The sequence below is a fragment of the Neolamprologus brichardi genome, chromosome 6, assembly GCF_056152115.1.
Source record: "Neolamprologus brichardi isolate AB-2024 chromosome 6, ASM5615211v1, whole genome shotgun sequence".
Taxonomy (NCBI): domain Eukaryota; kingdom Metazoa; phylum Chordata; class Actinopteri; order Cichliformes; family Cichlidae; genus Neolamprologus; species Neolamprologus brichardi.
This window is the reverse complement of record NC_142109.1, coordinates 1369965-1380838: the sequence shown is the minus strand read 5'-3', so window position 1 is coordinate 1380838 and position 10874 is coordinate 1369965. Positions and strand designations below refer to the sequence as shown.

Sequence of the window (10874 nt, the reverse complement as noted above, 5' to 3'; positions counted from 1 at the left end):
CGAAGACAGCTACAAGTACATGGGAATCCCACAGGCAAATGGGAACTACGCAGAGGCCGCTAGGAAAGCCGCAACCACTAAGTTCCTGCAGAGGGTCAGGCAAGTCCTGAGGAGTGAGCTGAATGAAGAGAACAAGATCTGCCCTGCCCACGATCAGGTACCCTGCTGCAATAATAAGTTGGCCAAAGGAGAAGATAGAAACCACTGACATCAATACAATGAAGCTCCTGACCATGCATGGAGGGTTTCATCCCAAGTCCAGCACCCTGAAACTGTACGCTTAGCAGAAGGAAGGAGGCCGGGGACTAGTGAGTGTCAGTACCACAGTCGAAGATGAGACAACGAACATCCTCGGTTATATCCTGAAGACGGCCACAACCGACCAGGTGCTCAATGAATACCTGAGGCAGCAGCAACCCAAGAAAGTAGAGCAAGAGGAGGAACCATCATGGAAGGACAAGCCCTCTGCATGGTATGTACCAGATAGAGGAAGTGGCTGACATCTAGAAATCCGACCAGTAGGCTGACAAAGCTGGATTGAAAGACAGCACAGAGGCTCTCATGGAAGCACATGAACAAGCTCTAAGTACAAGATCCTTAGAGGCTGGGGTCTGTCACAACCAAGCAAGGCCCCAGATGAAGGCTGTGTAAAGACGCTCCAGTACATCACAGCAGAGTGCAAGATTCTAGCAGGCAGGGCATACATGGAACGCCATAACCAAGTGGCCGGCATAGTGTGTGCCAAGTATGGCCTGGATGTCCGGAGGTCAAAATGGGAGACACCCCCTAGGGTGGTCGAGAATGACCGAGCTAAGATCCTGTGGGACATCCAGATACAGATGGACATAAATGGTGATGGCTAACCAACCAGACATAGTAGTGGTGGACAAGCACAGGAAGACGGCCGTAGTGATAGACGTAGCGATACCGAATGACAGCAACATCAGGAAGAAGGAACACAAGAAGCTGGAAAAGTACCAAGGGCTCAGAGAAGAGCTCGAGAAGGTGTGGAGGGTGAAGGTAACACTGGTCCCCGTGGTAATCAGAGCACAAGGTGCAGTGACCCTGAAGCTAGGTGAGTGGCTCCAGCAGATCCCAGGAACAACATCTGAGATCTCTGTCCAGAAGAGCGCCGTCCTAGGAACAGCAAAGATACTGTGCAGGACCCTCAAGCTGCCAGCTCTGGTAGAAGACCCAGCTTGAAGAATAAAGACTGCCTGCAGGAGCAAGAGGGGGATTTGTGTGTGTGTGTGTGTGTGTGTGTGTGTGTGTGTGTGTGTGTGTGTGTGTGTGTGTGTGTGTGTGTGTGTGTGTTTCACCTCAGTTCTGTGAATACTTAATTGACTATTGAAGGGAATTCATCCACTTCTTGATATATTTCGGTAGTTTTAGGGCCAGAAAAGTTTATGTGGTTGCATTCATTGGGTCAGTGTTGAGTCCCCATATTCCCAGTGTTATTTTCGTTTTTCAGCCCATAGGGAGGGCCTTAAACATGCTTCTTTAAGTGTAAATAATGCCGTTCTTGAGTTTCAAAGCTGTCATTTTGCGAAACAAATGATGTTGTTCCGCTGCCGACCACCAGATGTCGACAACCTACAGTTTATAGATGCTCTGTTAAAAAGGACCCTTTTCAGAAAATCATCCACCATATTCAGCACAATGGGGCGCGGTTTCACCAGAGTGATGCATTGTGGGAGAATGGGTTCTTTTCTGTATTCTCGGCTGTGTCAAAACATCTGAATTAATATCGAAAAGGACTACAAATCCCATGGTGAGTGTGAAGAGTCGGTTCGGCGCCTGACTAACAACACAAGGCTAGAGGTGACCTCGCAGTCCAGTCCGACTCTGACAGGGGGAATCAGGCGCTGCACAGCAAACCTATCTGCATTCACTAGTTAAAATGGTAAGCTGGGATATTTTGACCTCGTTGGCTGATAGTAACTAAGTAAACTAGACGTCGAATATCGTAATGCCGTTTATCTTGGTTAAAAAAAAACGGTTTATTTAATGATGCACTAATCGTTAACATTGACATTGGCAAGAAGGCGGCAGAGTAATTGTTTCATCGCACTTCATGCTGATGGTGTGACGAGTTTTTAATAAAGGTTATCTTTGTGTTCGCACGAGACCCAAGGGCAAAGCAGACACGCGCGGGCTGTGGCGCAGGAAGGAGATGCGTTATCGAAAACACGGAAGATGTAACACAGCAACGGTCTGTTAGTGCACCGCTGTGCTGTGTAACAGTCGCTGCTTCACTGCACATCAAAACCTCCATTTTAATATGAAGGAGAGGCGATGGCGTGGCGTCGGCGTCAAATTACATCAGCGGCCTTTTCTTTCAATCTGTTGGGGTAACCAATCACAACAGGAGCTCCATCAGATTGAAATCTCTCTTACAAACCCCCCAGTTAGAAATAATGCAAGGCGAGCTCTGGGCATACTTATCTGCAGTTTATTTTTTATTTTTTATGATACCAAGTGCTCACAGAAAATAAGCAATAATTTTGCTGCTCTTGCTATTATGCAAGAATATTAGATCATTCTGTTTGTCCTAATTTTCATAACTTTGTTGTGAAGTTTTGTCTATGAGGAAGACATCACTGTCCTCAGTGTAAAGATTGAGTTTGTTATACATGTGTATAAAGTCACAGTTAGTGAGCCAACAGTGATAGTTACTGCTCCTTCATTTCCTGCCTCAGTTGTTTAACTGGGTCAGTGACACTGATGTTTCTGTCTACGCAGGCTGAACCAATCCGTGTTCTGGTGACCGGCGCTGCTGGCCAGATTGCCTACTCCCTGCTGTACAGCATCGCCAAGGGAGATGTGTTCGGGAAGGACCAGGTGAGATTCACTCTGAGCTTTGATTACATAACGTTCAGAAGCAGCAGAGTCCCCTTCTCCCAGATCCCGAGCTCTGACTGGGACTGTTATATAATGGAATTACCATGAGTAGTGAACATGCCTTAATTCAGGGATAGTTAATGGAGTTCTGATCTGTGAGAGAGTGTAGGGAAAAAGGAGAAGTGAACAAAGTTTTCAAATAAAAGGCCTCTTTATGAACAAGTAGTCTCTGTGAGCCTGAAGCTCCGGCTGCTCTAAACGCTCTTTCACTGATATGGACATCTCATGTGCACAGTGCTGCCTGTAAGCACAAAAGCCCCTCCCACTCGCTGTTCACTGTTATGTTTGATGAGTGCAGCCAGAAAGTTGACTTAAAGGGAGTGTGGTCTCTAAGTGGGAGGGGCTAAAACAGCTTGTTTTAGAAGATGAAGCCAATGTAAGAGTATTAAACTGGGAATCATGCAAAGGTATGCTATTAGAATAAAATAACAGAGCTTTAATAACTAATATGGATTTAGGAAGGCGTTGGAGAAAAGCATGGGAAAACTTCCACACCTGTTAAGGTTTGGAAGAACAAGTTTTAGGAACAACAGGTTCTACTTTAGCACCTGATTCAGTGCCAGTATTGCAGTTTAAAACATGACCTTTAATGAGTCACTCCAGGTGGGAGGTGACCGGAAATGCATCGAAAGGTGTAGAAAGGAGCTAATCTGTCCCAGATCCTTTCACTTTCATGCTATATTCACCTTAATTACAAAAAATCATAATCTTGCTTGTACTGAAACATGCTGCACTGAGTGTTTTGCACATTTTCCCCGACATTTATAAAATGAGCTCTGCATAACTTTATCAAAGCATTAATAAGTGACTTAAGTTTGCTTGCTTTTGCACAGGGAGTTTGGATAAATTACTGATCCCGTCTGTTCGAGATCGCATTTTCACTAGAAAGAGCTTACACATGAGAGGACATGCTAGAAAGAGCCAGTGTTAGCCAGACGAAAGACAACGTACGAAATAATTCTGTAGATGCCCGGCTGATGTTAACCATGGATTTCCCCAAGTATCTATCTGTCCCTTATCCACAAGCAAAATCTAATTTTAAGCCACATCAGTGTTTTTCATGGATAAACCCTGTTTTGCTTACAAATAAATGAGTCAAAAGTTTTTGGGTTTTTGTTTGTTTTATATCACTTACAATAAACTGTTTGGTTTGAACTTGTATGATGCACATTGAACGCCATAATTCAAGTTGTCTTACGTCTTACTGTGATGTCACCATGTTGTGTTCTCAGCCAATCATCTTGATCCTCCTGGACATCCCCCCCATGCTGCCAGTGCTTGATGGAGTCGTCATGGAGCTGCAGGACTGCGCCCTCCCCATTCTGAAGGGTAAGCCCACACCGTGTGCCTGTGCGTGGCGAGAATTCACGGTGAATCTTCTCAATCAGTTGGATCTAAACTAGCCGTTTAATTACAAAAACAACTGCTTGTTTATTTTCTGGAATCTTAAACGGTGTTGCCTTTGAAGATGTTGACAAATATTCTGCAGAGCTTTTGCTGTGATGGTGAAATTATTTTGAATCAGAAACCTCTCTATCATGTTAGCTGTTTATTGCACATTTTAAGCTCAAGTGGAAAGAAGGATGGAGATTTTAAATAAACTGTGGGCAGAAGCCTTCTCTGTCTGCTGCTGCTCTTTGGAGGAGTGTCTGAAGTATAGTTTCTGGTTGGCTGCTGGTTCAAGCACCACAGCAGCCAATCAGAGCAGTGGTGGGACAAATATGAATGGAGTAGAGATGAACCCCGACTGAAGTCCAGGCTGATAGCAGCCGGCTTACGTCTAACATCAGACATCAAGCACATCTTATCAGCAAAGGCAGAATCAGCCGAGGCTGCAGATCTTCATGTGGACTCAGTCACTCAATAACAATGAGCTTTTATTACAGTAACAATTGGTTGAAGGTTAATGTGACCCTATCGAGGACTATCTTTACTTGGGAAATGATCATTTTTTATAAATTATCACACTGATTTTGTCATTATAAAATAAATACTACTGTCCAAAGTTTGCATAGTAGGCCAATCAGCTATACCCTACGTATCTTTGAGATGCCAAGCTTCTGTAACTTTCATTAAAGTAGTCGCTATTTTTAGTCAGAACTTTAAAAAAAATCAAAGTGTCTGAGTTGTCTTCAGGTCATGTGATCACAGAATGTGATCGGACAGTCATGATTTACTCCATGAATTATGGTTATACCCCAGTTAGCTAATCTCCAGGCCCTGAAATGTCCTAAAAGTCAGAGTCAAGGCAACAAGGGTGTTTAAAAAAAAGTTAAATTGGGGGAAATAAATCTCAAATTTATATTTAAAGGCAAAGTTACGCTTGCAGGGAGTGTGTGGGTACACTGGGTACCGATGCTGGTTTTAAAAATCAGTGTGTGTCTTATCAGTCCATGCATTTACTTTTTCTTATCATGACGTTCCTGCAGGGCCCCTTTGTTCAGATGGTGCAGTGTAATGATAAACACAGAAAGAAAATGTGCGTGGGGTTTGCAAAACAACTGTGGGCAACTGACAAATAAAGGCTGTCTCTCATCTCGCTCATCAAAATGTTGTCAAAATATTGGAATATTTAAGTCCCGATTGCGACAGCTAATGTGCTTCGTCTCCAACAGAGGTCATCCCCACCGACAAGGTAGAAGTGGCTTTCAAGGACATTGATGCCGCCATTTTGGTGGGTTCAATGCCCAGGAAGGAGGGCATGGAGAGGAAGGACCTGCTCAAGGCCAACGTGGCCATCTTCAAGACGCAAGGATCTGCTCTGGACAAGTATGCGAAGAAGACTGTCAAGGTGACCCCTCGACTTTCACTATATCCATATTTACGTTCATTTCATTCGCTTTTTTTTTTTAATAAGCCAGTTGCAGCTGATGAACACAGGAAGTGAAAGTGCTTATCCAGAAAAAGTCTTTTGCGTGTCAAAACCATCAAGTGTGTTTTGTTGAACTTGCACTTTGTACTGTGACTAATCTTAAAATCTCTAATTCAGTGAGGATTAGTCCCGAGTACTTTATCTTCAAAAGTCTTTCTTTTTCATGCTGGAGTTGTGTTTACAAAGAGGAGAAGAATATTTGTGTTTTAAGTCCTTTTTGTCAAGAGAGCTAAATTTATTTGTGTGATTCATTTCTGAGTTTGTTTATGCAACAGAGCGCCGTGGGCCATAACAACCCGCTCTGCTCAGAAATGACTTTTAACAGAGCAGCTACAAACTCAGGTCACTACCAGCGTAGAGCTATACTGTATACTGTAAACATTACGTTTTTGATTACTCCGTTAGTATAAAAGTTTTAATTTTTTTTAAATAAATGTGTATTTTCAGGATAACAGAAGATTTGAGCATCTTCTAAATTCTGCTCACCCTGTGACTCTGTTTTGCCAGTTGTTCATTTGCTTGCTGCAGGCAAAACAAATTCAGGAAATTGTCTCAGACTCTGTCTGATAGATGTGTTTGGATCTCACCCTGACAGGTTTTGGTGGTTGGAAACCCCGCAAACACCAACTGTCTGATCGCCTCCAAGTCTGCTCCATCCATCCCTAAAGAGAACTTCTCCTGCCTGACCCGACTGGACCACAACAGAGCCTGCTCCCAGGTACACGTGTTTACAATTTACTATTGTTTTGTTTACAATATACTTTGTATAATACAGGACAACCTCCTGTTGGCCACAGATCACTGAGGCAGTTAAACACTCAGCCTGTTGGGACAGTTTCTGTGAGAAACTCTTAAATCAAGCTGACGAGAGTTGTCATCATGAAATTATTTTGAATTGTAAAGTGACATTGAACTATAGTAATGCATAAAATCCTATCTGACGTGATTGCAGTTCGTCTCTGCCCTAAATATGTCCAGACATGCTTTAAACTTGTTTTGTTTTTTGGTGGCAATGAGTAAACCGTATCATAATACTGTGATGTACATTAAGATCTAAAACTGACATTTGTCTTTGCAAAGACAGCCGAACAATATCACACACAAACAAGTGCCCACAACATTTAGCTGCACAAAGTGTTTTTTCAGGTGCTCAAACTTTCCTTTGGTTCCCCAGTAACAGTTTGTTTTGGGTTTTTTCGCTTATATTGATAAAAGATTTTATATCGAATAACCACTAACTGGAAAACGCACCATTATTGTTGTTGTATTCTCTCCTGAAGGTGGCGATGCGCTGTGGCGTGTCCTCTGACCAAGTGAAGAACGTCATCATCTGGGGCAACCACTCCTCCACCCAGTACCCCGATGTCCACCACGCTAAGGTCAACCTCCAGGGAGCCGAGACGGAAGCCTACCAAGCCATCAAGGACGATGCCTGGCTCAGAGGAGACTTCATCTCTGTGAGTTATTGACTCCATGCTGAACATAACAAACAGACAGAAACTTTGTTCCAATGTGAAAACTTCTCCTCGTCATCTTGCAGACAGTGCAGCAGCGTGGTGCTGCTGTCATCAAGGCCAGGAAGCTGTCCAGTGCCATGTCTGCCGCCAAGGCCATCTGTGACCACATGAGGGACATCTGGTTTGGCACCAAGGAGGTCAGTGTGGACACAGAGATTAATGCCAGCTCAATTTTATTTTATTTTTTTAGTGTTTGACGATAATAAGAAACGGAGCCCCGCAGGGGACATGGGAGAAAAAAAAAATTAAGACGGACTTTTGCGAGATCTCTCAAAACAAACTGGGGATCTCGCAAAAGTTTTGCGGGATCTCACAAAAGTTTTAGCCGCATTCTTCGGAGGCCGCCAGCTCGAAGCCAACCAGGAGGTCGAAGCACGATGTGCCGGGAAAGCGGTGTTTCTCCCGGCTGTAGTAGGTCTCGACCTCCCGTTAGCTTCGAGCTAGTGGGTGTCAGATCTCCGAAAACGTCGGAGCACTTTTGCAAATATGTGATGTCTTGTAAACCGAGCAGGTATCTGACGTTTACACAACTACATTCACGCCTCAAAATATCTTAAAAGTGTATTTTGTGACCCAGAAAGAGTAATATTACAACTAAGTAGCTGCCGCCATTGTTGGAATTGAACTTTTGCAAGAGCCCGAGTTTGTTTTGCAAGATCTCGCAAAAGTCCGTCTTAATTTTTTTTTCTCCCATGTCCCCTGCGGGGCTCCGTAGAATCCCGATGGTCAGAAAGGTGAGTACTCATCTTTAGACCTGTAAAGTTACATCAAAAAAGCTTTTTCTTTTCTTTTTTCCAGACAAGTTGCTGAGTTTGTCGTCTTTCTTTAAATATTTCTGCTTACATGTTATTGATGCAAACTGATTGAAACTGTTACCTGTCTTCAAGGGTGAATTTGTCTCCATGGGTGTCTATGCTTCTGGAAACTCCTACAACATCCCAGAGGACCTGATCTATTCTTTCCCAGTCCAAATCAAGGTGAATACATGCTGGACCGTAAAATAGGTCCAGATTAGGAAGTGACTGTTCAAAATCTGTCCAGGTTCTTGTGTTGGGCTGGTTTATATACAGGTTACATACATCTGTCTACATAAACAGCTGCTGCAGATCATTCCCACACTCCTGCTGCTTTATGGTCCTTATGTGAAGCTAAATAAACAATGTTAGTAAATCTGCAGCAAACCGATTTGTCTTTTCAGCAGCATGTCCACCTGCACTCTTCTGCCTCCATCGGTTCAGAAAATAAACACAAACTCTTTAAGGTTGTTGAGGGTGTATTTCTTTTTGCCTGGGCATCAAGCAGTTTGTCAGCGTTAGCAAGTAAGCTGATGTTAGCTGATGTTAGCTGATGTTAGCTGATGTTAGCTGATGTTAGCTGATGTTAGCTGATGCTAGCTGATGCTAGCTGATGCTAGCTGATGCTAGCTGATGCTAGCTGATGTTAGCTGATGCTAGCTGATGTTAGCTGATGCTAGCTGATGTTAGCTAATGTTAGCTGATGTTAGCTGATGTTAGCTGATATCAGCTAAAAAGAAGAGAAAAAAAAAACACGCTGTAAATATTAAAGCCTGCAGAATGCTGCAGTGGACATCAACAGGACATTTATCTCACTGAACAGATCTGTCTTCTGGCTAATGTTACCCAACGCTTAACCAAAATCAGATTAAAGTGGTTGGCTAGCTTGCCTAATTACTTAACCGCTGCAAAATGAACGTGTGCCCCTTATCACATTCATGTAAATTTAGTCGGCATTATAACTGCTACTTGTATATAAAGTGTATATACTCGTCTCCCAGATGATGTATAAGATACATTAGTGTCCAAAACTGTAGGTTAGTCACATGTAAGTCACTCCATGGTTTTAGTTGATGTTTGTCGCACAGCAACAATAACAGTGTAACAATGATGCTCTTTTGCTGACAGGCTCAGTTGAAGTTGAGTTTGGACAAAATGTAATAAATCTCATAGCTCGACCACTGACTCTTCTCTCTCTATCCACAGAACAAGACCTGGAAAGTGGTCGATGGCCTTCCCATCAATGACTTCTCCCGAGCCAAGATGGACGCCACAGCGGCAGAGCTGGTGGAGGAGCGAGACACCGCCCTGGATTTCCTCTCCCAGTGACTGTCACGCGCCGGTGTCCAGAATGTAGTTCCCCCAAAGGCGCGCTGCTCTCGGCTCTGAGATTCCACCGTAATAAACCGTCCAAGCTGGCGCCCGCGTGTCACCTTTGTGTGTGTGTGTGTTTATGCGTGTGAGTGAGTGTGTGTCACTTGGCCACTTCAGGTTTTCAGAAAACCTGTTTAATGAACATAGCCTGGCCTCCTACATCTGCAAGACACTGAAAAATGTCTGGTGGTAGATAACACGCAGTAGCTGTCCAGAAACTGTAACGGAACATGTCACCAATAAAGCAAGAAACCGACAGACCAAACCAGGCCTCACGTGTGCTTCTTTCATGTTTAGGAGTCTCAGCAGTGGATACAATGCAGGTTTTAAACTTTTCTTTAAAGACTGGGGTTAAACTATCATACCCTACTGGATCTGTTATAATAGATGGTCCACTGTCAGAATACAATCTGAAAGACACATGAATGCAGTATAGGGGACATTATGTGCAGCACAACCTTTTTAAGTCTTATTTTAAAATATTTTTGATATATTTTCTATATCCCAATCTTGTAAATCAACTTGCAGTGATGTGTGGGAAATGAGCACCAATATTGTAAAGTTTTAGCCAGTGTCTACCTTATAATGACACTGCATAGTGTGGTGTTTTACCACTCTGAAAACCTCAGAAGGCAGAACAAAGCTCAACCCGGGTGGTGATGATACTTTTATGATTTCTATTAAATCCTCCAGACAGTTGCAGTAGAAGACTATTAGCCACCAGAGGGCAGTATCAATCTGTACACAAACAGCTGAGGTTTTTTTTTTGTGTGTTGCGTTCAGTTATTAATTTATAATCAGACTCTTCCTGTTTGCAACTAAATTAATAGGTAACTATAGGGTTTCAGTTGTATTACCAGTGTTTATATAAATGAAACTTTTTTTAATCAACAATAGACTGAAAATTGTAGTATTCTGAAAGACTGACAGACTTCACCTTGAAAAATAATTAGGATAGAACCAAGAAAATATTTCTTGAATATGAATTTGAATTTGAATACAATACAAATAAAACCAGAGTAAGATATGTGGAAACAGGAGATCGGTAATGAAAGCTTGTTAACTTCAAAAGAATAAATGGCAGTTATACTAAAGCTGTTTTTGTTTTGTTTTTGTCAAATTAAGCACTGGTCTACAAAAGACAGAAAGACAGATAAATGGAAATGGAAACATGCATTCCTCCCGTTATAACCATAAATAAATAATATAAAGAAATGGGGCTAAAACCTGCAGCAAACAGCATAAAAGTTTTAGATGTGACAGTTTTGGGGGCTTGGGGGCGTGTTAAACAGGTGTTAAACAGGTGTTAACAGGGTTTTCTTTGTAGAGTTTTGCAGTTTGGTGAATCTATCTGTAGAAAATGGAAGAAGGGTTAATGACCAGCAGTATCGCAGATGAAACTATGGCCCCCCGCTT

The 10874-nt window shown here is 42.8% G+C and overlaps 1 protein-coding gene across 1 annotated transcript; it reads left to right on the top strand.

The window, feature by feature from the left end:
- The first annotated feature begins 1747 nt into the window (after window positions 1-1747).
- LOC102781030 (malate dehydrogenase, cytoplasmic-like) lies at window positions 1748-9723 on the top strand. Its single transcript, XM_006806808.3, has 9 exons — window positions 1748-1903; window positions 2743-2841; window positions 4134-4230; window positions 5517-5692; window positions 6369-6491; window positions 7054-7230; window positions 7314-7427; window positions 8178-8267; window positions 9291-9723. Exons 1-9 carry the CDS (start codon window positions 1901-1903, stop codon window positions 9411-9413), a joined length of 1002 nt encoding a protein of 333 aa, XP_006806871.1. The 5' UTR covers window positions 1748-1900; the 3' UTR covers window positions 9414-9723.
- The last annotated feature ends 1151 nt before the right edge of the window (window positions 9724-10874 follow it).

What these genes read in the sequence shown, in the direction of transcription:
- LOC102781030 (XM_006806808.3), top strand. An exon ending in CGCCCTCCCCATTCTGAAGG is followed by an intron (nt 4,231 to 5,516) that starts GTAAGCCCACAC and finishes CGTCTCCAACAG; the next exon opens with AGGTCATCCCCACCGACAAG. An exon ending in ACAACAGAGCCTGCTCCCAG is followed by an intron (nt 6,492 to 7,053) that starts GTACACGTGTTT and finishes TCTCTCCTGAAG; the next exon opens with GTGGCGATGCGCTGTGGCGT.